The sequence below is a fragment of the Eurosta solidaginis genome, chromosome 3 (assembly GCF_040869045.1).
Source record: "Eurosta solidaginis isolate ZX-2024a chromosome 3, ASM4086904v1, whole genome shotgun sequence".
NCBI classification, from domain to species: Eukaryota; Metazoa; Arthropoda; class Insecta; order Diptera; family Tephritidae; genus Eurosta; species Eurosta solidaginis.
This window is the reverse complement of record NC_090321.1, coordinates 268,035,487-268,063,440: the sequence shown is the minus strand read 5'-3', so window position 1 is coordinate 268,063,440 and position 27,954 is coordinate 268,035,487. Positions and strand designations below refer to the sequence as shown.

General features: G+C 37.9%; 1 protein-coding gene across 2 annotated transcripts in view; it reads left to right on the top strand.

Moving 5' to 3' along the window:
• Positions 1-27,954, top strand: part of didum (dilute class unconventional myosin) — a 69,280-nt gene that overhangs the window by 25,780 nt on the left and 15,546 nt on the right. The window contains exons 7-14 of one of the 2 annotated variants that reach the window (XM_067776376.1): positions 5,509-5,735; positions 5,969-5,992; positions 6,312-6,425; positions 15,031-15,917; positions 23,623-24,191; positions 24,260-24,407; positions 24,502-24,599; positions 24,685-24,880. In XM_067776376.1, the coding sequence (XP_067632477.1) occupies positions 5,509-5,735; positions 5,969-5,992; positions 6,312-6,425; positions 15,031-15,917; positions 23,623-24,191; positions 24,260-24,407; positions 24,502-24,599; positions 24,685-24,880 (2,263 nt within the window). The remainder of the gene's footprint in view (positions 1-5,508; positions 5,736-5,968; positions 5,993-6,311; positions 6,426-15,030; positions 15,918-23,622; positions 24,192-24,259; positions 24,408-24,501; positions 24,600-24,684; positions 24,881-27,954) is intronic. The other variant, XM_067776377.1, reaches the window with a different exon arrangement.

Sequence of the window (27,954 nt, the reverse complement as noted above, 5' to 3'; positions counted from 1 at the left end):
ATAAAACAGCTGATCGAACCTACCTTATGGAAATCAATGTAGTCGATTAATGGTGTCATACCATAACGCTAATGCCATAACCATACCATAGCCAACCAATTGGTTTTTGTTTTCTCTCCATATCCATAACCTAAAAATATTTGAGTTGGTGAATTTAATAACTTTTTGCAGATTTTTTTCATTGTTTTGGATACGTTATGACTAAGAGACTTATTTTTGTGGAATATGTTTGTAATTTTTTGCGTTTTCTTCATTTTAATGAAATTTTCACGATTTTTAGGTTAAGGCAGCATTAATCGATCACTTTGGAGATGGTTACGGATATGGGTATGGTTACGACTATGGCGTTAGGGTTAAGGAAGTTTATTTGGCCCTTAAAACATTATCAGGGCGCAGAAAAGTATGCAACAGTTATTACCATATGGTCTCAAGGAATAAGCCCATGTTTTCAGTACAAGCTCAACTCAGTTTGTGAGCTAAACTACGCTTAAACTTATTCTGCAGTTTTTCAGTATACTTTAAATGAAGTTTAAGTTGAGCTTAAGCGGCCGATATGGCAGGGTTAAACTCTAGTCAACCTATCGGTGATTTGCGTTGGTTCGAAGTGGCGTAGAATATACCCAACAAGCATTTGGGCTTGAGTACCATTAGAGCTCATGTTGATAACTAGCATACCTCTAAAATCTCAAGAGTTGTTACGAAACAGTGGCTCAACTTGAAATCATAGTGTGCTTAGCAAAAGAGGGATTTTTTTATAAAGCGGAGAATGCTATTACTTAAGTTGAAAAAATTATAGTTCCCAACTTTTGTTGTTTAACTGGACTCCAGTGTAAGATTGCAATACTACAGTATTTTTACGAAAATAAAATATAAAATATGTATAATTTATTTTTGATTAACTGCGCTTCATCACTGCTATCAACCAGGTGTTTATTTCTCAAAATAAAAAGCTGCTGGTTTTGGTGATACCACTTTGGAGATTTTTTTCAACTCCACCTCAACTCGATATCCAATGTAGGATATGAACTGGAAAAATGTGTTGGATATTCATTTGAGAAAATTTATTTTTGATTAATTACGCTTCATTACTGCTATCAACCATGTGTTTATTTCTTACAATAAACCACCTTGGACATTTTTTTTTCCAACTCCATCTCAACTCGATATCCAATGTAGGATATTAACTGGAAAATGTGTTGGATATTCATTTGAGAACTATAAATTTCTCAAAATCTCTCATATGTTGGCGAATACTTTGATTATGACATTGGAGATCAACTCGATAACTATAATATTTACAAAATTTTTCAAAGGATGGATAGTGATTGGAGAATGAAGTTGGATGTCAACTTGATAATTATCTGGTTTAAGAATAATTGCAGCATGATGTTGGATATCAGCTCCGGGACTAGATATATATTTCTCTATGGCTGGAGAAATATTTTTTCCATGTTTGTTGGGTAAACAAAATCCAGCTGTTGCTGTATCTACAAATTATCTAGATAACAAAATACCAATGTTGCTGTACAAAAAAGCATACCTCAAAGGCGGCCTTAAATTTTGAAAAACTGCTCAGTAGTTTAACTAGAGTTGAAATTTAACTAGAGTTTAAGCAAACTTAGTTTAAGCTTAGCTTAACCAACTGCTGAAAAACCGGCCTTTAAGCAGTCATTCCTTATGACCATATGGCTCTAAATATTGCACACTTTTCTGAGCACGTGATACTGTTTTAGAATTTTTAGCGGTGGAGTTTTAGCGTTAGAGATTGTTGGAATTCGTGGGCTGGTTATCTGATTATGTTGTTATATTTTTTACTCAGTTTGAAAATATCGAAAGTCAAAATGAGTAAACATGTTTTTATAAAATAACTTAATAACCATACTGAATTAAGTTCAGTTTAGTTTATAAAAACATTAAGTTTGATTGTAAACTAAATAAATTTTAAAAATGTGTATAGAAAACGTTTCGTAATGCAGTTTTGTAGCTCTTTATCTTCTAGATCATCTATTAATTAACTTTTTAGTTTTAACTTAATAGAATAAAGTACATAGTACCTGGGCGACCGAGCTTTGCTTGACAATCTTCGAGTATGCCGCATAACATACTTTCTTCTACATGTCATCATTAATCAAACTCTACTTTTTTTATATGTACATATTTTATATATTTTTACTTACCAATATTTGATTACCTTAAAAATAGATTTCAAAAACATATCAAACACTAACCGCAAAATGAACTAGAATGAAAAATTTGAAATGGGTTTCCAGCCTATAGTATAAGGGATTGTTATGACAATTAGTGCAATCGAGAATTAAGTTATTTAGGTCGAGTATCTTCATACGCCGAATTATTAATTTCAATCATTTTTTTAGTTTACACTATGAAAATCTCACAATTTTATTACATTCAAATACTTGTAAATTTCACGAATGACAACTCTCAGTTAATTTAATTAAATATCAACTTACTTCCCTAAGCGCCATCTGTTGTTAAGTAGTTAAATGATTAGATGTCGTTTTCAAATTGAACATATGCCTCTAGTGTTCAACGGTAGCAAATTACCATGGTGAGATATCTTTTTGCTATGGTGAGAAATCTTTCTAATAGTAATCTGTGAGAAATTGCAATTATTAATTTCCTATGTGCCAAGGTCAAAGAATCCATACCAGGTGGTGGCAAAGCGAATTCAGCCAATTCGCCGCCCAGAAGAATGTCAAGTCAAAAGAAAATTTTCATTGATTTCGATTAACTGGCATATTGGAGTACAAGGCGTTGTATGAAAAATAATCAAGAAGAAGCAATCAGCTGTTTGAATAACAACACCTGGTACTGAATTCGCCTTGATATGTGCCAAAAATATGCATTTAAATATATTTTGCTAGAATTTGCCACGGTGCCTTGATATTGCATTTCAATTTTATTAGCGTGTGTGAAATTAAGAAATTAAGTCGAATCATGTGTAAGATTTTTTTACGAAGATTTTTCACTTTAATGTTCTGCTTTAAAGCTTTAATAGAATATGAGTAAGTAGAATATTATTTCGTCTACCTACCCCAACCCTAACTGGCAACCCTACTCAAAAATGTCCCTATTGTAATGCGCAGTGAAATACCTTTCATTTGATACCCATATCGGCATATCTCATGCACTTGTTTTTTTAACTTCGAATAGGTGGCAACCCTACTTAAAAATGACCCTATTGTAATGCGGAGTGAAATACCTTTCGTTTGATACCCATATCGGCATATCTAATGCAATTTTTTTAAATTTCGAATAGGTGGCAACCCTAAATGGCAACCCTACTCAAAAATATCCCTATTGTAATGCGGAGTGAAATACCTTTCGTTTGATACCCATATCGGCATATCTCATGAAATTTTTTTAATTTCGAATAGGTGGCAACCCTAAATGCTAACCCTACTCAAAAATATCCCTATTGTAATGCGGAGTGAAATACCTTTCGTTTGATACCCATGTCGGCATATCTCATGCAATTTTTTTTTATTTCGAATAGGCAGCAACCTTGTGAAACATTCTGAGTGGCAATACCTAGGTAGAAAGTTTTAGAAGGCGACGCATTATCTCTGCGCCAAATTTCATTTCAATCGGTTGAGCCGTTCCCGAGATCGTTCGGCTATACAAATATACAAGAATTGCTCGTTTAAAGTTATAAGATATGGATATTAGGATGGGGTCTGTACTTGTACTACTTATTGGATTCCGAACCAAATAAAGTAAAAAAGAGAGATTTCAACACTGCCACAAAAAGAAGAAAAATAATGATTTTAACTACACAAATTCTATAGATAGGTGTTCTTAGACGCCTAGGTTTAATATGTTCGCATTCCATTCACAAAAAGTTAGTACATAGCTTTACCCGACGTTGGATTTATTCCATCAAATCGTCATATCATTCGCAAACATTTCTTCAAAAAAATATCGTAAGCTTCGTGAATTTATCAACACTTGTCGAGGTGACTTTTCGGACAAAGTTTTTGTTATAACTTCAACTCATTCACACAGCACATCTCATAAGTGGTATGTTTTTTGATGCACCGAAGCCAAATTTAGACTGAAGTAGGCGTAAAATGGGATTTTGCGAAAAATGCTGAGAATTGGATAAGGTGATGTAGAGGATGATTGTTCGTGTTGTAACGAAGAGAATAACATCTGTCAGTTCTTCTACACCTTTTCCAGTTTAAGTTCAGAAATTCCAATTTAAGTTCAGAAAATTACAATTCAAGTTCAGAAATTCCAATTTAAATTCAGAAAATTACAATTCAAGTTCAGAATTTTCATTTAAAGTTCAGAAAATTACAATTCAAGTTCAGAAAATTGCATTTCAAGTTCAGAAAATTACAATTCAAATTCAGAAAGTTATGTAGGGTGTTATTCTTCAAAAGTTATTCATAATACGTAATGTATTACTTAGATATATGTTATTTGCGGAAGTGTTGATGCTTCGTTGACAATGGTGGCTTGGATATTTTGTACCCCAGGTTTTCTCCAAGGCGTGTACATCCCGAGCTAAGAAAGCAAACGGAGGATAATTCTTTGCAACCAGTGTAAGAGGACGCTCCGGCCATGAAAGTACTTCAGTGTACACCGCAGTTTGGAAGCAGTGGAAGGGGGAGACTTCCACAGAGTTTCGAGAGGCAGGTGGACGAAGACTTGATCTGTGCACACAGTACTTATACGTTACTTGCGGGATTGTGGACGTTTCGTTGATTTCGTCATCACTGATCAATGCTTGTGACCTTTATGTAGAATATAGCTGGATGTCCTTGTAACTGACCTCTTATGAGAGGAGGAGAGAAGAAAGGAAACGGGTTTTTTTTCGCTATCTCTTTCATGTGAGCAAAATTTATTTAAATGAGTTAAGGAGTCCAATGCTTCCTTGACAGATAGTAGGCCTTCATATCCTTGTATCATATTATTAGCGCTAACATTTACCATCGTACATACTTTTATTTCGATTGCATGAAAGAAAAAATTCCTGATAAACTTTCTGAACTTGAATTGTAATTTTCTGAACTTGAAATGTAGTTTTCTGAACTTGCATTGTAATTTTCTGAACTTGAGTTGGAAATTCTCAACTTGAATTGTAAATTTCTGAACTCGCATTGTAATTTTCTGAACTTAAACTGGAAAAGGTATAGTTTCCTTATAAATCGGGGAGCTACAAAAAGGCATATTTTGTTCTTTTTGGAAATTTTTGCAAAGTTGGTTATTTTTGTTAAATTAGTAAATAATATACATTAAGGTCGGCTGAAATAAAGACAAACAGTAAATAAAGTTAGCTCTTTTAATATGACATTAAAAGTCAGAATGTGTGGCAGCAAACTTCCCCATCAAAAGCTTAGATTTAAAAAATAACAATCGTTTGTGTGGTGAATTTCGAAAAGAAATTGGGAGCCATTCTTGTTTCGACAATCAGAATAAAGCCGTATAGCTTCTAAAACTATATATATGTATATATGTGTGCGTGTTTCTCCTCCACTATAGGTTTTTATATCAAACACTTTTCGGATACAGTCGAATATGATGTATATGGTTTTCTTGAAAAGAATCGTGATACCGTATCGAAAGAGCTTGTTAATGTCATACGCCAATCTCAAATGTCTTTATGCAAACAATTAATGGAAATGGAAGAAATTGATACACTTTGTGCAGATGCAGCGAAAGTGACAACACTAGGGGGTCGAGTGGTTATCAGCGCTTCTAGACAACAGGTCAGTATCTAGATAATTGAGTGAAATTCAGAAAAAAGGTGTTCTCTAGTTTTTTCTCTAATATTATTACGGCATATCTTGTTAAAATGCTGACAAGTTAAACTGGAATTTTTAATTCATATGTATATTTATGTTTTTCTGCTCTTGTCTCTAATTTTGTTGTCAACATTTGCATTGTTTGATCTCGACGATAACTGATGATGTCTTCTTTTGCGTGGATGCCACCTCCGTAGTTAACCGCTGACAATCGCAAACGAGTTAGTTGAATGTGTAGTCCACTTTGTTGTTGGTGTTCTTTTGTTTTTTTTAACAAATTCTAATAAAATGATTCGAATTTTATTAACTAACTAATTGGTTTGATTACTAACCACTTACCACTAATTGATATGTGCATGCGCGTTGTCGTTTATATGAAAACGTATTTATTCGCTTCTAAATCTATTTCCAAAAATAATATTAACTCGTTTCACGTATCTAACTATTTTTGTATTTCTCTTTACCTTGCCTTTTCTATATATTTTTAGCTTCTTTTTAAGCCTGTTTTTAACGCTGTTTCCATTATCCTTCTTTATTTAGGTCGCTCCATCAAAACAGCATCGTCGTTCAGTTGGCTCACAATTCAGGGAAAGTCTGTCTTCATTAATAACCACACTGCATGCCACAACGCCACATTACGTGCGTTGCATAAAGGTAAGCGATTTCAAATATTTTAAAATTATTAAAAATTAAGACATGGGCCCGTAGTCATATTCGACTAAGCATGGTTCGAAATTAAATATCATTTTAAGTCTGTTATAGTCCACTTAAACACTATTCTATCTCTAAAAAAGTGATTTAAATTTAAAATGACATGAGCGCGATTTTAATTTTTTAAAATAGGTGGTCTGCTGTCAAAAATTGCGAGAAATTAAACAATTTGCTATTTAAACGCGATGAACTTAAATGGAAGTGATAAAAGGCTTCCCGACAAGCAAATATATGTCAGGAACTAATTTATTATACCTAGAATGTGTATTAATATGTTTGTGACGAAAATTACACAATTTTAAAATGTGCGATGGTTAATTGGCTCCACATATGCGATATCTGTAACTAAGACTATTCCGCATTCATAGATATTTGTGAGTTTTGATATTTTAGTATCTTTTGTGGAAAAAGTAACATCCTATACTGATTTTGGCATTAAATTTAGAAATAAACTAGCAGACCTGGCAGACGTTGTTCTGCCCTAAATTTGGCCTATCTGCATTTTTTAAAAACTTTTTCCGTTCCGTCTAACTCTGCCCTCCCCCACCCTCTTCACTTTTTCCTGATCCTTTTATTCACTCCTCCTTCCGTCTTTTTCGCTTCATCTATTTCCATATTCGTCTCATTCTATTTCTTTCTCAGTATCCTTCTACTTCTCTCTTTTTTCTTCTCCCACGTTCTTCTCATTATTCTTCATCCCGTATTGCATGTCCCAGAGGGTGGTATGTATTTTGTTCCAGTCCCAGTCCCACTCCGAGTCTCAGTCCCAGTCCTAGTTCTAATCCCAGTCCCAGTCCATCTCTGGTTAAAAGGATGGTAAATACTAATATAGGCAAATTTATATACCAAATTTCAGGCAAATAGAATAGGACGTATGTAAATAGGCATGTGTGTATTATTAATTCATGGCTCTATTTCGAATTCGTATGCATATTTATCAGTTTTGCTACGTTGACGCGACTAATTCGAATATCACAATGAAAATTACTTTAGAGCTCTCAGCAACAGCTTTCATTTGATATGCAGAATACACACACATTCTAGGGATATCCGGGTCCACGTTTTGGCCTATATAGCGGAACCCTAGTCACCGACAGGTATGAAAACTACCCTGTACTAAAGCACTCATCAACAGCTTTCATTTGATATCCATATTGTATAAACACATTCTAGGGGTGCCCGGGTCCACGTGTTGGCGTATATCTCGAGACCCTAGTCACCAATAGGTATGAAGACTACCCTGTACTAAAGCACTCATCAGCAGCTTTCATTTGTTATCCATATTGTATAAACACATTCTAAGGGTGCCCGGGTCCACGTTTTGGCCTATATCTTGAGACCCTAGTCACCGATAGGTATGAAAACTACCCTGTACTAAAGCACTCATCAGCAGCTTTCATTTAATATCCATATTATATAAACACATTCTAGGGGTGCCCGGGTCCACGTGTTGGCGTATATCTCGAGACCCTAGTCACCAATAGGTATGAAGACTACCCTGTACTAAAGCACTCATCAACAGCTTTCATTTGATATCCATATTGTATAAACACATTCTAGGGGTGCCCGGGTCCACGTTTTGGCCTATATCTTGAGACCCTAGTCACCGATAGGTATGAAGACTACCCTGTACTAAAGCACTCATCAGCAGCTTTCATTTGTTATCCATATTGTATAAACACATTCTAGAGGTGCCGGGTCCACGTGTTGGCGTATATCTCGAGACCCTAGTCACCAATAGGTATGAAGACTACCCTGTACTAAAGCACTCATCAACAGCTTTCATTTGATATCCATATTGTATAAACACATTCTAGGGGTGCCCAGGTCCACGTTTTGGCCTATATCTTGATACCCTAGTCACCCAGGGGTACAAAAAATACCCAGTGTCAAAGTACTCATAAACAGCTTCCATTTGATACCCATATTGTACAAACACTTCCTCGAGTTACCCGGGTCCATGTCTTGGCCTATATCTCGAGACCCTAGTCACCCGGTATCAAAGTACTCATTACACAAACCTTCCCCGTGGAAAAATACATATATATACCAATTTTCATAATAATCGGTCCAGTAGTTCTTGAGTTAGTCGATGACATACATAACTCAAGAATGGCTAAACCGATTTGGGATTTCAAAATCAACTAACCATCATCTCTCTTCTATCTTTCCTAAAAATTTCATGGCAATCTTTCTATCCGTTCTCGAGTTATGGAGTGACAATCAAAATGTACACTTCTTTTTATATATGTAGAATATTCAATGGAAGGAATTATTTACCACAGGCGTCGATTTTTAATACATGTCAAAAAATTTCGGGAGAGGCGTCAAATGACGCGTTTTAATTTCGGAAGCAATAATCCGAAGGCGGCAAATTAATACTTTTACTCTGTCAAGATATTTTTGCAAAAAAAAGTTTAAGACTTTCATGTGGTTGATGTAATTTTGGTGATATTGTTGCGTTTTGCGCTGATACAATTTTCACCAGTTTCGCAGCCGTTTGAAGGTAATTATTCGGTTTTTTGTGAATATCTATTAATAAAAGAACAATTTCTTATTTCCGACTTCTAATTATTGAATTACATTACAGAATTCTTGAATTAAATTCTGCTGGCATTTCATTTTGTGTCTTCTATTCCCCTTTACATTTGCCAATTCCTCTTAAAAGAAAGCGTGAAACAAAACACGGAATACAACAAGAATTAGCAACAAAAATTTTAAGAGCTGCTTGGTACGGGCGCTGTTGTACTACTTCCCTCCTTTATCACCCTCTTAGTCTATGTCATGATCAACTTCAGTTCAATGATTTTCTAATGTAAATCGGACTTACACTTTGCAGGTCCTTGTACAATGGCTCAACATTCTAGGTCACTTCTTTCGTATGGAAAACTATACTAAACTCCCTTTATTTATGCTGACTTTGCGAAAACAAACCTAAATTTGATTTAACCTGATTATCATTGAATGTCCTGCATACTTTTTAGTATCGAGGTTAGACATATCCCTATTCGGTTTCGGGTCTATTAAATAAAACGGCTTTAACGGTTAGGGCCAACAAACATTTAAGGTTTGCATCATTTTCGCCGCCACATCTGTCTTAATGCAAACAACTTTTCTTTACAACATTCTTACAAACAATATAAACTATTCAACACGAATACGAGTGTATGAGTGAATCGCCTTGTTGCTTCCTTTGCTTTAAGGAGCCCAAATCCGCTTTAACTACCTATTCGTTAATGTTGCGAGATTTAAATAATTTTTTAAGAACGAAATTAAGTAAATTTTCTTTAAATAAGTATGCTCATGTTGTGCACTCATTTTTAAATTAACGGCTGATAAAAAACAGCGAATTTTTACAGATCGTTTGCTAATAACTTTTAAATTGAATTTAATGATAACAAGCAAGGAAGGTTAGTGTAACCGAACATTACATACTCAGTTGAGAGCTATGATGACAACATAAGGGAAAATAACCATGTAGGAAAATGAACCGAGGGTAATCCTGGAATGTGTTTGTATGACATGTGTATCAAATGAAAGGTATTAAAGAGTATTTTATGAGGTAGTCGGCCATAGTTCTATAGGTGGACGCCATTTAGGGATATCGCCATAAAGGTGGATCGAGGTTGACTCTAGAATTTGTTTGTACGATATGGGTATCAAATTAAAGGTATTAATGAGGGTTTTAAAAGGGAGTGGTGGTAGTTGTATAGGTGGTCGCCTTTTCGAGATATCGGCATAAAGGTGGACCAGGGTGACTCTAGAATGCGTTTGTACAATATGGGTATCAAACGAAAGGTGTTAATGAGTATTTTGAAAGGACGTGGGGCTTAGTTCTATAGGTGGACGCCTTTTCGATATATCGTCATAAAGGTGGACCAGGGCTGACTCTAGAATGTGTTTGTACGATATGGGTATCAAATTAAAGGTATTAATGAGGGTTTTAAAAGGGAGTGGTGGTAGTTGTATAGGTGGTCGCCTTTTCGAGATATCGGCATAAAGGTGGACCAGGGTGACTCTAGAATGCGTTTGTACAATATGGGTATCAAACGAAAGGTGTTAATGAGTATTTTAAAAGGGAGTGGCCCTTAGTTCTATAGGTGGACGCCTTTTCGATATATCGTCATAAAGGTGGACCAGGGGTGACTCTAGAATGTGTTTGTACGATATGGGTATCAAATTAAAGGTATTAATGAGGGTTTTAAAAGGGAGTGGTGGTAGTTGTATGGTGGTCGCCTTTTCGAGATATCGGCATAAAGGTGGACCAGGGGTGACTCTAGAATTTGTTTGTACAATATGGGTATCAAACGAAAGGTGTTAATGAGTATTTCAAAACGGCGTGGGGCTTAGTTCTATAGGTGGACGCCTTTTCGAGATATCGCCATAAAGGTGGACCAGGGGTGACTCTAGAATGTGTTTGTACGATATCGGTATCAAATTAAAGGTATTAATGAGGGTTTTAAAAGAGGGTGGTGGTAGTTGTATAGGTGGACGCCTTTTCGAGATATCGTCATTAGGGTGGGCCAGGGGTGACTCTAGAATGTGTTTGTACGATATGGATATCAAATTAAAGGTATTAATGAGGGTTTTAAAAGCGAGTGGCCCTTAGATGTATATGTGAAGGTGTTCTCGCGATATCGACCAAAATGTGGACCAGGTGATCCAGAAAATCATCTGTCGGGTACTGCTAATTTATTTATATATGCAATACCACTAACAGTATTCCTGCCAAGATTCCAAGGGCTGTTGATTTTGCCTTGTAGAACTTTTTCATTTTCTTCTACTTAATATGGTAAGTGTCACACCCATTTTACAAAATTTTTTCCAAAGTTATATTTTGCGTCAATAAACCAATCCAGTTACCATGTTTCATCCCTTTTTTCGTATTTGGTATAGAATTATGGCATTTTTTTCGTTTTTGGTAATTTTCGTTATCGAAAAAGTGGGCGTGGTCATAGTCGGATTTCGGCCACTTTTTATACCAATACAAAGTGAGTTCAGATAAGTACGTGAACTGAGTTTAGTAAAGATATATCGATTTTTGCTCAAGTTATCGTGTTAACGGCCGAGCGGAAGGACAGACGGTCGACTGTGTATAAAAACTGGACGTGGCTTCAACCGGTTTCGCCCTTTTTCACACAAATAAGTTATTGTCCCAGAATCTAAGCCCCTACCAAATTTCACAAGGATTGGTAAATTTTTGTTCGACTTATGGCATTAAAAGTATCCTAGACAAATTAAATGAAAAAGGGCGGAGTCACGCCCATTTTGAAATTTTCTTTTATTTTTGCATTTTGTTGCACCATATCATTATTGGAGTTGAATGTTGACATAATTTACTTATATACTGTAAAGATATTAATTTTTTTGTTAAAATTTCACTTTAAAAAAATTTTTTTTTAAAAGTGGGCAGTTCAACTCACCTACCAAGTTTCATCGCTTTATCAGTCTTTGCTAATGAATTATCGCACTTTTTCGGTTTTTCGAAATTTTCGATATCGAAAAAGTGGGCGTGGTTATAGTCCGATATTGTTCATTTTAAATAGCGATCTGAGATGAGTGCTCAGGAACCTACATACCAAATTTCCTCAAGATACCTCAAAATTTACTCAAGTTATCGTGTTAACGGACAGACGGGCGGACGGACATGGCTCAATCAAATTTTTTTTCGATCCCGATGATTTTGATATATGGAAGTCTATATCTATCTCGATTCCTTTATACCTGTACAACCAACCGTTATCCAATCAAAGTTAATATACTCTGTGAGCTCTGCTCAACTGAGTATAATTATCCGCCACCGGATTATGATCAAAACGCGCTTTCAGGTATTCCTTTGACAATTTTTGTGGTATTTTAAGAGTTTTTGTCAAGTAAAAAATTTACATTTTTTATACGTGGAGTCAAGTAACCACGGTTGTAAGGAACAGGGTGAACTTTTAAAACTTCTAAAAAATTTCTTCATAGCGCCAATCAATGCCTTTTTCATGCGGATACCCTGTCCATGCTTATTTTAGCTGAAAACTGTGTTTAATATGTCTATGCCAGATAAAAACTTTAAATCCCATTTTTAATTTAGGCAAGATTTTAAGTAAAGAGTATTTTAGTCAGCGACTACGATTACGGGCCATGGTCTTCAAAATTGGCTTCGGTTTAGTTTTTGGTAATGAGTAAACAAGTCGAAGCCGAAAAAAGGATCTTAAGGGATGAGATCGATCTAATACCGGTATTAGCCCGTCATATCATGTCAATTAAGTTTCAGCAGGATGTTCGGGATACCTGAGTTCAAAGGATAAGACCAAGTGGAAATTTATCCTGGAATAGCCTAATTTTGCAGTGTTGAGAATGGCAAGTAAAGGTGGTACCGGACGTACATACATATTCACGTTGGCAACATGCAGTATTTTTGTGGACAGGAGGGTTTCGGGCTATATCGTTTGCCACTAAGGCTCTTATCTCACTGATAATAGTCTTTATGGCAGGATTTTGTAATACGAGTATTTCATTTTTCTTGTAGTGATAAAGGGGCCTATTATCAATGAGGATGGTGCTTTGCCGGATATTGATCCTTTCCGGTGATTAGTTCCATTCAGATACTAGCCCGACCATATATGGGGGGCGGTGTGATATGACCTAGTCAAACCTTCTAGGTCTGTGTAATTTAGTCGCCTCTTCAGATAGTCAAGCCTACCGCAGGCATATTCCAGCTATGGCGCACTCGCTTGATAACCGTGCAGGGCGCTGAAACATCCGGCGCTTATGGAGGTTAACGACAGCGAATCATCCAATAACTTAATATTTAGCTGACCTGCTTTATCAAAGACAAGGCAGAAGATTTTGGCTTTGATGTCGAGAAACATCTGAAAAATGTATTCAAAGCAAAATTCAATCTTATTCGGGACTATGTAGTTTCAACAAATCTATATGGCTAGTGTCTAGCTGATAAACAGGGTACATCACGAAAAAAAGAATAGCTCTTTCAATAAAAAGCTGAATTCGTTCAATAACTTGCTCACTTATGCGGCAGTTACCCACGAACGTACGTAGAAAAAACGTGTCAGCTGACACGACCTATCTTATGAGTGTGCAATGTAAACGAAAACTCACCGACGTGCAACGCCCGTACGTACGAAGCCCGGAACGTAGAAATCAAAACAATTTTGATTTTTTCCGTAAGAAAGTGTCAGCTGATCGCTCTCTCACTAGACAGAGTTGCCTAGTAAACTTTTGTGCGCTAATTTTTGACCGTTTGCAATTTTATGCAAAAACGCCTAATTAAAGTTTGAAAAGCTGTGGAAATAATTGGAAATAATTATGTAAAAGTGCTGATTATAAATATTTAATCTATTTATACTTATTTAATATGTATTCCGGCCTTTTACAATATCAAAAATTAAATTGGAAAAAGTTGATGTTTCCATAAGCATACATGCAAAATGGTCAATGGCAACAGTGCTTATCTGTAAACAATACACACACAAATATGTTATGTACATGTACACAGACGCACACATTGATTCCTACGGGCTTGAGAGTTCGGTCAAACGTGCTTCGTACGACAAACGTCCTTACGTACGGCACACGTCGGTGGGTAACTGCCGCATTAGTTAACGCTTCTGTGGCTCCCAGCAGACCTTTGACACCAATACCATCACTAGACCACAGCAATTCTTAAATACCAGTCTAGCTGGAAAGCGACTTCTTGGCCCAACTTCACCACTATTGCTTGAAATGCGCCAAATACATCCCTCAATATGGCGTTATTAAAGTATAAGCCTCCGTAGAATAGGTTTTGGGCATAATTGTCGCAAGTACGGAACGAGAAGGGGACTCCCGCAACGGGACTCCAAGGGTTGCGTAGCGCAACATCATCAAGGGATTACCAGCGCAACGTATAGCTTCGACAACCCAATTGTCCAGCTCACCTACCCTTGGTGAATCCTGTTTATTTACCAGGCGAGGCTCTAGCGACCCCAAGTTCCTCACGAAAGGAGGGCGTCTAGGTTATCAGAAGTAGAAGAATGTATCTTGCCTTCCTTACATTAGGCAAGAGTGTGAGTACCATTTTTTTTTTTGGAGAACAGATAATGGATAAATAAAAATGGTCTTTATTAGACTAATTTGAGTGTACTTCACAATAACTATTACTTCACAACTAATTGCATGCTTAAATCAAACTGCTTAGTCATGCCTTAGCTTGCGCTGCTTTTATACTCTCGGATCCTCGTTCACCCATTTCTCTTAAGGTCTAGTAATTTCGTGAACTTTATGCTTGGTTACTAGCCATAAAGGTGTGTATATGTGAATACTACTTCGGCTGATGATGACATGCGTTTGTGAGTATCTCTCTGCTGCCTTGTATGTATGTGCGTAAATGTTGATTGATTTGTTTACGTACACAAGAGTGGCAGCTTGCTTTATTGTTGTTGTGCTTTTATTTAATAACCGCTTAGTGATGTGAGTATCACTTAGTGATGGTAATATTCGTCACAATACATAATTGCATAATTGGAGTATATTCTTAATTAACTTTTATTTCCATTTCTAGCCCAACGACGACAAAGTCGCCTTCAAATGGGAGGCATCTAAAATTGTCCAACAATTACGTGCTTGTGGTGTACTCGAAACAGTACGCATTTCCGCTGCTGGCTTTCCATCTCGTTGGTCTTATCATGACTTTTATATGCGCTATCAGCTGCTGTGCCATCGGTCGTTGATTAATAAAAACGACTTGAAACAATCGTGCCAAAATATTGTTGCCAAATGGATACTCGATGCTGACAAATATCGTTTCGGTAATACACAAATATTCTTTCGTGCTGGACAAGTTGCATACTTAGAGCAGATGCGTGCAAATTTGCGCAAAAAGTATATAACGATAATACAATCGGTAGTACGACGTTTCATTCATCGAAAACGTTTTCAACGTTTGCAACGCACAGCACTTGGCATACAACGTTACGCGCGCGGATATTTGGCTCGTCAAAAAGCACAACAAATGCGTGAAGAGCATGCGGCTGTTATTATATCGAAATATGCACGTGGATGGTTGTGTCGTCGACGTTATGTACGTCTGCGTCATACTATATGTGGCATACAACAATATGCGCGTGGCATGTTGGCGAGACGACGCTTTCAAGCTGCTATGGATTATTATCGTGCTGTACAAATTCAACGTTTTATACGTGGTTATTTGGCGCGAAGAGCCTATCAGAAGCGAAGGCGTGCCATCATTGTTTGTCAGTCTGCAGTGAGACGCTTTTTGGCACGTCGTCAATTTAGGCGTTTGAAGGCTGAAGCGAAAACAATTTCGCATATACAAAAAATGTACAAAGGCTTGGAAAATAAGATCATATCAATGCAACAGAAGATTGATGAGCTTAATCGTGAAAATAGCAGTTTGAAGTCTAAGTCCAGCGAAATCTCGGTGCTCAAGTAAGTGTTTTGGAAGGTTCTACTTGAGAGTGCTTGGTTACTAGCTCTTTTCAGCGCGAGTTTAAACTCCAATAAAAGTTTACTGTTGTAAATGAGAATGCGTCAGATATAAATGCGAAAGTGTCATATGGAAATGAGAATAGTCAGTTTTAGATGAGAATAGTGAATTGTAAATGCGAAAGCGTCATTTGGAAATGGGAATAGTCATTTGTAAATGCGACACCGTCACATGGAAATTCGAATAGTCACTTGTAAATGAGAATAGTCAGTTGTAAATGAGAATAGTGAATTGTAAATGTGAAAGCGTCATTTACAAATGAGATTAGTCAATTGTAAATGCGAAAGCGTCACATGGAAACGCAAATAATCACTTGTAAATGAGAAAGCGTGATTGGAAAATTAAAAATCGTCAGATGTAATTTCGAAAGCGTCAGTTGTAAATGCGAATAGTCAATCGTAAATGCGAAAGCGTCATATGGAAATGAGATTAGTCACTTGTAAATGAGAAAGCATCAAATTGAAATGCGAAAGCGTCATTTGTAATTGAGAACACGCAGTCAATTATAAATAAGAAAGTATCACTTGAAAATGCGAACGCGGCTATGGAAATGAGAATAGGCACTTGTAAATGAGAAAGCAGATCCAAACTTATTGCTTAAATAACTTAAAACCGTGGTTAGCTGTTTGGATGATATTAAACCACTATTTACTTTACTAAAATAACACTAGGTATTAATAAGGCTTTGTTTTTTATTCCCATTGTGTCCCTCGGACTTCGGACTCCTTATGCATTTTTTGAAGAGAAGTTCAAGTTGTTGTTGTTGTAGCGATAAGGACACTCCCCGGAGGCCTTGGGAGTGTTATCGATGTGGATGGTCCTTTGCAGGATGCAGATCCGGTACGTTCTGGTAACAAGCGCTATAAAGGTACTAGCCCGACCATCTCGGCAACTATTTGGTATGACCACATGCAATCTTCCAGGCCATTCCCGCCCTCTCACCCCCTAGATCCATCAGGAGGTCGGGGTCGCCAGAGCCTCGGCTGTTAATTAAACAGTATTCGCCACGGGTAGGTGAGGTTCACAATTGGGTTGGAGAAGCTATACATTGTGCTGGCAACCCCTTCCGAGGGTTGCGCTACGCAACCCCTGGAACAAATTTGGCATTTTATTCGCCCCTTACGACAGGCATACCTACCGCGTGTATATTCTAAGCCCCCTAACCCGCTGGTGCGAGAAGTCCAAGTTATTGTACAGTGGTGGGAAATGGGTAATGAGGTAATGAGGGAACCATTACATTATACTTTTACATAAAATTTACAAATTTTATTCTTAATAAAAAATAAGTCTTTCGAATTTTCTTTTAATGCTTTCTCATTCAAAATTTACTTACTTCTCTCATTTCTATACAACGCTTTCGCATTTACAATTGACTATTCTCATTTCCATATTTTGCATTTTTAAGTGATACTTTCTTATTTATAATTGACTACGTTTTCTCAATCACAAATTACGCTTTCGCCTTTTCATTTGATGCTTTCTCATATACAAATGACTTCTCATTTACATATTACGCTGTCTCATTAAGATTGACTATTCTCATTTACAAGTGACTATTCTCAGTTACAATTTACGCTTTCTAATTTTCAAATTACGATTTCTCATTTACAAGTGACTGTTCTCATTTCCATGTGACGATTTCGCATTTACAATTGACTAATCTCATTTCCAAATTACGCTTTCGCATTTACAATTCATTATTCTCCATTACAACTCACTATTCTCAATTACAAATGACGCTTTCGCATTTAAAATTGACTATTCTTATTATGAGGTGGGTTTTGTTGAAGGCTGAGGTAGCACTCAGTCAATCCAGGGTCTAGTAGAGGTCCCACAAACCCCCACTTAATAAGAACACAATAGTTATGTGTTCATGACGAATACACACACACACACACGGCGTGAAGGGTAGTGAGGGCAGCAGCTTTCCGTACAAAGATGGCGGGGGAGGGTGGCGAGCGGCGGCTAACAGGCGTAGTAATAGCGGAGGGGTCGGTACGGTGGTTTAGCGGCGGTGCAGTAGCGGGCGGGATGGTACGGTGGTCCGGGAGCAGCGGCGGGATCAGCGCGGCGGCCGGACGGCGGACAGTATTAGCGGACGGATTGGTACAGTGGTATGAGCGCAGTGGCGGGACTAGCACGGCGACTGGACGGCGGACAGTATTAGCGGACGGGTTGGCACAGCGGTATGTGCGCAGTGGCGGGATTAGCACGGCACCAGCGAACTGGATGGACGGTGATAAGGTAGCGGCGGCTAACGGTCGTTGTAGCAGCGGTGCGACGGCGATAGGGTAGCGGGCGGCTGACGGTTATCGTAGCAGCGGCGCAGCGGCGGTAGGATAGCGGGCGGCTGACGGTTGTCGTAGCAGCGGCGCAGCGGCGGTAGGATAGCGGGCGGCTGACGGTCGTCGTAGCAGCGGCGCAACGGCGGTAGGATAGCGACAACAACAGAAGAGGCAACGGAGCGCGTACCAGTGGTGCGGTCAGGGCGAGGTGTCAGGGCAACCGTTCCACGTGATTACCTTCTCGGGGGGGGGGGGGGGGGGTTTCCAGTGGCGGCTGTTGCGAGTGGCTTCCGATACGGGCGCTGTCTCGCCTCCAGTGCCGGCTCGCTAGCTGGACACCGCCGCCTCCATGCCTGCACGATGGCAGGGCTGGACGCGGAGTTGTACCAGCCGGGTCTTTGTAGGGCGATCCGTAGGCTGAGGGGAAGTGCCCCTTGAAGGCACAGCGGTAGCCCCTTTAGCCAACGGGTCGCTCTACTGCCTGAGCCAGGACTGAGGCGGAGGGATCCATCGGCCGAACGGCGGCGCCCCCCCCCCCCCTACTTGGCTGGGGCACGGGCGAGAAAACCGTAAGGCGACGACCCGTTGTCCCGCAAGCAAGGGGTGACCAGTGCCGTGGCGGCACCCCCTCCCACCTCTGTAGGTGGGATTGGCTCGTCCGCTGGACATCGCTCCCCCGTGGTTGCACACTAAGGTAAGGTGCTGGGGGGCGGTGCACCAGCTCTGTCCTTGCCGGTTCGGTGGCTGCGAGGAGAAACTGGGCCCGAAGGATCCACGCTACGCAGCTGCCGAACCGGGTCGGTCGGAGCCTTAGCTGAGAGGAAGGGGCGGGGTAGCCCTAAGGCGGCGGGCCCCCCTTACTTAGCTGGGACACGGGCGAGAAAACCCTAAGGCGACGACTCGTTGTCTCCGCAAGCAAGGGGTGACCAGTGCCAAGGCAGCACCCCTTCCACTCAGCTAGTCAGGAGGAGTGACTGGGTTGCTTAATAAAGCAACCACTTCCTCTGACTAACCTGCGAGGAATGAAGTCACAACAGCCAATTCAGTCTCTTTTATACTGTAGCTGCTGATGTTGGCGTGCCGTGTGCAAATTATTGTTATCGCCAAATGCTATTCGCATGCATTGGTATGCATACCCTCAGGCGTTGGTGAAAAAGGGTTAGAGTGGGGGTCTCAGGTGTAGGAGAAAAGGGGTTACAGTGGGGGTCGTACTATTGGAACGCTACGTTACATTATTTACAAGTGACTATTCTCATATCGAAATGCTTTCGCATTTACAATTGACTATTCTCAATTCCATATAACGCTATCGCATTTGCATTTGACGCTTTCTAATTTACAACTGACTAATCTCATTTACAATTTTCAAATTACGCTTTTTCATTTTCAAGTAACTATTCGCATTTCCAAATGACGCTTTCCCATTTTCAAGTAACTATTCGCATTTCCAAATGACGCTTTCCCCTTTTAAAGCAACTATTCTCATTTCCAAATGACGCTTTCTCAGTTACAACTGGAAATGGTGTAGTCAACATTAACTGAAGTTTAAACTCGCACTGAAAAACCGGGCCTAAGTCATCCAATTTATATTGTTCAACAAAAATGGTGTTGGGATAGCTTTACTTAAGCTACTCACTGTGAATAGTTAGCTGGTTCCCTGTCCCATGACTCATATATGATTCATGTTAGCAATTTTGTACCGTGTCCGATACGCTCGTGTATCATATATGAGCAACCTTATATACATATACCTTATACTACGGAAATTACTTACACGTGGTGAGTTGTTTCTGTTTTTCATATGGGACGTAGTTGTATAAACTTTGTAAACTGTAAAACTTAAACTTATGTTGTTCATAATTCGTTCGAGTTTAAAAAAATCTCTAAAATTTTAAAACTGTAGGATCCGCAAACATTTGCTGAGAGGAACGTTTTCGAGTTGCCAACCGAGATTCGGCAATCTTCCACTGAGCCGTCTACTTATTCTTACTGATATGAGAAGTGTCTAAAAATATCATTTAGGGCGTTCTCGTCAACCGTTTTCAAAAAAAAAAAAAAACGACTCAAATTAAATTTAATCATATAAATTAATAACCTGATCGTGAACTTCGCAATTGATTTTCGAAAAAATTTCCTGTTATACGAGGTGTGGCTTCTATTCTATGCGGATCTTCTTTATAGGGGTAGAGTTCAAGTTGATGTAGTATTCATGCGTATTTTTCCCAAGTAACTTTTTTAGTGGCGTAGTGAAAATGTGTGACGTACATTACAACCAACATGTTGTGATTAAATTTTTAGTGAAATCAGGCGAAAAACCCAAGCGGGTTGTCACTGGAGATGAGAATTCGCTATTTGAGTGTGATCCTGATAGGCGTAAACAAAGTCAATAGTGGAGGAAAAAGTGTGGGGGCGGCCAACAAAAGCGAGGATGTCAAAGTCATATCTGAAGGCAACGTTGACTGTTTATTTTCGATATCCACGACATCGTTCATCGTGAATACGTTCCCGCTGGACAGACACTGTTGTTTTTGTTGTAACGTGTTTTTCATGTACGACCCGAACTCGCCAAGAATGGCTGGTTCTTGCTTCACCAACCCTATAGCCCCGATATAACCTCTTGAGACTTTTTTCTATTCTCCAACCTCAAGGGAACACATCATGGCATCGTACAGGGGGTCCAAGAAGCTGTAACCGTGGCGCCAACTTCGGAGGAATGCCAAGGTGTTTCCAATCATTAAAGAAACGTTGGAACCGTTGTTTAGAGTTAGAAGAAGACTGTTATGAAGGTCGATTGCAAAACTTTTTCCTAAAACTTATATTTCTTATTGACAAATTCCCAGAGCTTAATTGCCAGACCTCGTAATTTATAAACAAAATAATTTTAATAGGTTAGTAAAGGGTGAAGTATTTTAGAAAATTTAACTTTTATCAGGAGTCTTCTTGGACAAATTATGCAGTTATGAGACATTTTTGTAAAATTTATACACCGTTAAAATTTTTTTAACTTTATATCCGAACTAAATACTATCTGGTTTATTCTCATAGCACAATTTGATGTTTTACCAAAGAATAGTCTTCTTCACTGTCCTGTGAAAGTCTCCAAAAAATAAGACTCAAAAGTGGTTAAACTGTTCAATAGTATTTTTCGCACTAGGAATGTTTTCAGACCAACAATTTATAGAAACATAAAGGTCTACAGAAATTCTCAAACACATATACCCCTGGACGTATGCTCTCGGGCAGAACAGGAACAACTTTTGAAAATAACTTTTGCATTTTTATACTCAGCTGTACTTGTACACAGGGTATTATAACTTTGATTGAATAACGGTTGGTTGTACAAGTATAAAGGAATCGAGATAGATATAGACTTCCATATATCAAAATCATCAGTATCCAAAAAAAATTTGATTGAGCCATGTCCGTCCGTCCATCCGTCGGTCCGTTAACACGATAACTTGAGTAAATATTCACCAAATTTGGTCCACGAGCTTATCTGGACCCAGAATAGATTGGTATTGAAAGCGAAATCGGATGATAACCACGCCCACTTTATATATATAACATTTTAGAAAACACAAAAAACCTGATTATTTAGTAAATAATATACCTAGAATGTTAAAATTTTACGTGTGGACTGATATTGAGACTCTTGATAAAAATTTGGAAAAAAATTTTTAAATTGGCGTGGCACCGCCCACTTGTGATAAAATCAATTTTACAAATATTAATCATAAATCAAAAATCGTTAAACCTATTGTAACAAAATTCGGCAGAGAGGTTGTCTTTACTATAAGGAAAGCTTTGAAGAAAAATTAACGAAAGCGGTTAAGGACCACGCCCACTTTAATAAAAGAGTTTTAAAAGGGTCGTGGACGAATAAAAAAGTTATATCCAAAAAAGAGCTTTATGTCAATGGTACTGCATTTCCCAAGTGGATTTAGAACAACAAATAGGAAAAACTTCAAATTTAAAAAAACGGGCGTGTCACCGCCCTTTTATGACTCAGCAATTTTCTATGTTTCGGGAGCCACAACTCGAAGAAAAATTAACGGATCGTAAAAAAATTGGGTACACAAATTTTCCCTATAGCAGGATATATTTCTAGAAAAAGATCGGTTAAAGACCACGCCCACTTTTATATAAAAGATTTTTAAAAGGGTTGTAGACTAGAATAATAAGCTATAACTTAGCAAAAAATTATTTTGAATCAATGATATTTCACTTATCAAGTTTTATTGTAAGAGGAAATTGTGAGACATCTTTTTCTAAACGGGCGGTGCCACGTTTTATGTAGAAAAGTAATTTATCTCAAATGAAATGTACAATTGAAGCTCACGCTGAGTATATAATGTTCGGTTACACCCGAATTTACACATCTTTACTTGTTTAAATTCATATTTCCCTTGGATATGGACTTTATACAGTTTTACTCCTTATTTTAAAAGCACTGAGGCAAATATATTAACTTTGATAAGATCTTTTTGGAACCTTTTGGTGAAATCTGTGTTCATAAGCGGTAGGCGCCCAAGTTTCAAATGAATGTCCTATACATTAAAACTTGTGAGCAGCATTGTAAATTCTACCAAAAGGTCTGCTGTGAAATAGCTTTTATGTGGTGGAGTTCGCGTTCAAACTCAGTCCGTTAGTTTTTTGCTATTTTGCCACTTTAAAGGTACTAGCTGGTGACGTTGTATAAAAAAAACTGGCAGCTCTGGTCCTTGGAAACTATTTATTTCTTTAAACATTGTAGTATTTTTTAAGGTAGGATTAATTTCTAATATACACGGTTTTCTCGCTATAATCATAGTTTCATATTGCAGTTTCAACGCTATAACCCTGTGGATGCATGAGTTGGCGCATGGCGTATTCTCGGGGATTTGGTGGTTTTCTTATTTTGGTTTTTTTTTTTTTTTCAAGCAAGTGGCACCATCGTCATAAGTACAAAGTAGAGAGCGCAGTGAGCGTAAAATTCTCTTCGAAATTTGCTCATGCATTGACTGTTGTTCGCTGTTGAAATGACCTGTAAGATCTGTTGTGTTAACAGAAAAATCAGTTAGATTGATTAGGAATTTGTCAATTTTACAGAATTTGTTAACATAAGAACGAAAATTTCTCTTCTGTTGAAATGACTAAACTTATTTGTTCGCTTGACAAAGAACTCGGTCGAATTAACCGTAATTCGATCAATTTCACCGAATCTCCGTTAATTCAAGAAAAACAGAACAGATTTGTTGATTTTACTAGCACCATTTCTTTTAGTGTAGATAGATTTTCTAGAAATTGTAAGAAAAAAGAATCTCTACTGTTGCTAACTGTTAAAAAAATAGAAACTAATACATATAAAATTTCTATTCAACAGGATGAAACTTGAAGTGAAAAAATCACTAGAAATCGAATTGCGTAGTCTGAAAGCGATCGTTTCTGAAAAGGATCAAACTCTAGCTGTACTAAATAAGCAATTGGAAGCTGAACGTGATGAGAAAATGCAATTGCTTGAAGAGAAAGATCGCACCGAAGAGGAATGGAAGCGTCAAAAGCAAATATGGCATGTGGAAAATATTGAATTACGCAAACAAATCGATCAAATGATCGAAATGGCTAAGAATGCAGAAGCAAATGAAGATTTGCGTAAAGAACGTTCATTCTCCGAGGTAGAAACCAATGAAATAAATGAGGCTTATCAACGTGCAATCAAAGAGAAAGAGATTATAGAAAATGAAAATTATATGCTCAAAGAAGAATTGAGTCGATATCATAAACCGAATGATTCACGTGATATACAACGGCATTCACGTTCCGTAAGTAATGCGTCGAGTCAAAATGAGGAAGATGTCGGCTATGTGTCGGCAAAGAATACACTCGAATTAAAACGGCATCAAGGTGGAGAGAATACAAATCAAATATCACCAGAAACATTCACTTCGATTGGTGCGTATAGAATATTTTAGTTTAAATATACAAAAAAAAGAACTTATTATTATATTTAATAATTGCAGAAACAACATCTACGCCTAAATCAGGACAGACAAGTTTAATTTTGAAATTACGTAGCATACTTGAGGAGGAGAAAAAGAAAAACAAGCTACTAAATGAACAATTGGATCGCCTAATGAAGCGCCACAAACACACAGAGGATTCAATACGGTATGAAGAATGAAAATATTAACGTATCAGTGCTATTAAGAATTAATTGCAAGATTTATTCGTATTCATTTATTATTTTAATACTCTCTCACAGTGTTTCCGAATTGGAAGTTGAAAATGAAAAATTACGCAGCGATTACGATCTATTACGCAGCAGCATTAATCATGGTTCTGAAATGAACGAGTTAGAGGGTGAGTTCGCTTCATCATTTCGAAATTCTATAACAAAGATATTTGTTAAGATACAAATATTATTTATAAATTATTTATTTATCAGCTCAATATCAAGCACTTCAAGAGGAGTTACGTCGTCGTCGCGATGAGTGCATTCAATTGAAAGCCGTGTTACAACAACAAAGCCAGTCTATAAAATCGTTTGGTAGCACAAGTATTTCGTTACGCGGTGTTGACTTAAAGAATTTGAATGACAATGAATTGATCGAAGCATTTCAAGCGCAGAAATTAGTTAATCGGTGAGAGAAATTTAAAATTATGTGCTATAAATTAATTGAAAATGATCAGCGGTGGGCACCACCATATATACACGGTTACCAAATTGAGAATGTGTTAGTATACACGAAAGCGTAGTTATAGCTCCGACACATAAGCAGTTTTTCATATAGATGAGTTTAACACATGCTTATGCATTATGAGTAAATTGCACATATTTTTATGGAGAATGGTAGCACGAGCTACACTGGCGCCATCTGATATTGAAAAGTAGCCAACTCCCCAATTTTGTTCCTAGCAAATCATAAGAAGAATTTGACATTTGCTTTAGCTAAGGGTGTTGGCACACTTTGCAAGTGAAATTATTTTTCCCACAGATTTGCGTAAAGAACGTTCATTCTCCGAGGTCGAAACCAATGAAATAAATGAGGCTTATCAACGTGCAATCAAAGAGAAAGAGATTATAGAAAATGAAAATTATATGCTCAAAGAAGAATTGAGTCGATATCATAAATGTTAATTTTGATTTTCAAACTTCATCCTTCAACACCCAAGTCTCCCGGATCGACATTTCATAAAGTTTGCGGCCCTATCCAAAACTAGTCCCTTGGAGTGAATCACACTGATTATAGCCTACCAACCAAGTTTAAATATCACATATACGTTACGGCTCCTTTTACAAATGTGAATACGTAGGCACATATGTATATTTACCAGGTGAGTCTTTGTCCTTCGCCCGATTATGACGAAGTTAGTTAGTTAGGCCGTGGGCGCTGGTGGATTGCCTGCGGAGCTATTCAAGTACGGCGGCGAGGTGTTGGTAAGGCGCATGCAGCAGCTTCTTCGCAAAATATGGGCGGACGAGTGCATCCCGACGATTGCAATCTAAGTGTTCTTTGCCCAGTCCACAAGAAGGGGGATACTGCAAAATGCACCAACTATAGTGGAATCAGCCTTTTTAATATCGCATATAAAGTCCTTTCAAGTGTATTGTGCGAAAGATTGAAGCCCACCGTCAACCGGCTGATTGGACCTTATCAGTGCGGTTGGTAAATTTTCTAACATTTTTCACAATTAAAAACTGGAATATAACAATCGAATACGACACAAAATATGTTAGCAAGTATTTTTGTTGTATAGGGAGAATGTTTACAACAGTGCTTCGCGAAATTCTGTATGTGAGTGGGCAAGGCGTAATTAACTTTAATTGCCAAGTCTGAAGTTCCTTCATATTTACAACGCAACATCTTGGTTGATTGTGGCGATGTTATTGGAATGCATAAGCTTGTGTTAAATGCATCTATATGAAAAATGTCATTGTACCGCGGCCTTTACTCCGTTTTAAGCGCGCGTGCGACTACTTGCTGTACGAGCATCAAATTCAAACTATATGAGCTGTCGTTGATTTTGACAAAGTAATCGTTGCGCTCTTGCTCTACGTATACGTATATGGTCGCTTAGCATCTCACGCCCACCCCTGATATGATGATCAGTATAGTAGAGGGACGTTTAGTACAGCTAGGTTCATACAATGTATGATAAAATCTGTGGAAGTGTACTGGTCGTTATCGATGACGGGTGTGAATGGAAGTAATAGCCGGTAGTGATGATTGGGGCTTTCGTACCCCCAGCGGGTTAGGGGGTTAGAATATACCCGCGTTAGGTATGCCTGTCGTAAGATGCGACTAAAATACCAAACAGATTCAAGGGGTTGTGTAGCGCAACCCTTTCAGATTGCCAGCGCAATATATAGCTTCCCCAAACCCAATTGTCAACCTCACCTATCCGTGGCGAATCCTATTACATTAACAACCGGGGCTCTGGCGACCCCGAACTCCTCATGAATCTAGGGGGTGGGAGGGCGGTATGGCCTAGAAGGTCGCATGTGGTCATAACAAATCGTTCCCGAGATGGTCGGGCTTGGTACCGAACGAAGGACCATCAACATCGATAACACTCCCCAAGATCTTCGGAGAGTGTCCTTATCGCTACAACAACAACAACAACATTGAGGCTTTCGTAAATTCACATTCGATTTTTGCTAGTCGTTATTTAGCAGAGTTGTAGTTGTTTTTGTACTAGCGATTTAGACATTTCCGAAGGTTTAGGGAAGAATCATCATAAGGACAGTCCTTTGTTAGATATATATTCGGTATGTTTAGGAAACTAGCATTATTAGATACTAACCTGACTAGCGGGACCGATTTGATAAGCCAAAATTTTGAGATTATTAAGGAAAGTTAACGGTTCACAAGGAAAAGTATTTATTTAGCGAATAGGTAATTGATTGTTTATAAAGAGTCGCTTGAGATAAATTCCCTTTCGGATTAGTTTCGTAGCCATTTCGGGTTTATTTCGCCAATAGGTTCCGAATAAGTGATATGTTGGGTAAAAATAATAATAAATTACTCATAAAACAATTAGTGGATTTTTTTTTTTTTGTGCAATCATGCATTTTCATTTTTAGCTGAGACTGTATGTTCTTTAGATCAACTACACCTTTTCCAGATTGAAATCAGAAGAGAGCAATTGTATTTCAGAATAGGTACGTTGATTTCAGAAATGTTAATTTGGGCTTAAGAATAGATCTCAGAATGCTTTAATAGGAATTCGGAAAAGTGCATTGGATTTTAGAAAATCAAAATTGGACCTAAGAAAAGCTAATTAAATTTCAGAATGTGTAAATTGGGCTTCAGAAATAGGCAGTTCAATTTCTAAAATTGGCAAATAGATTTCAGGGTTGTTCAAAATGTATTTGAGATAATTTTAAGGAAATTTATAAGTACAATTCAAGTTATCGATTCATTTCAACTGTGTAAAAATCAAATAACATATAATAATATAAGATAAAATAAGATATATGTATACATGTAGACAATTTTTAAAAACATTTATTCTCCAATTTTCATATTTCGCATTGCTATCGCGTCTGCATAGAAGGTTGTAGTGTGTTGTGTTTCCTGTCAGTTCCGTAACTAAATCATCTGGGGCCCGTGGCAAATTCTTTTGATGGGACCCTATCAATAAAAATCGTCACGGCGTACTCAGTTTAGTTTTAATAAACTTCGAGATTGTCAGCGTATTCAATAACACATTG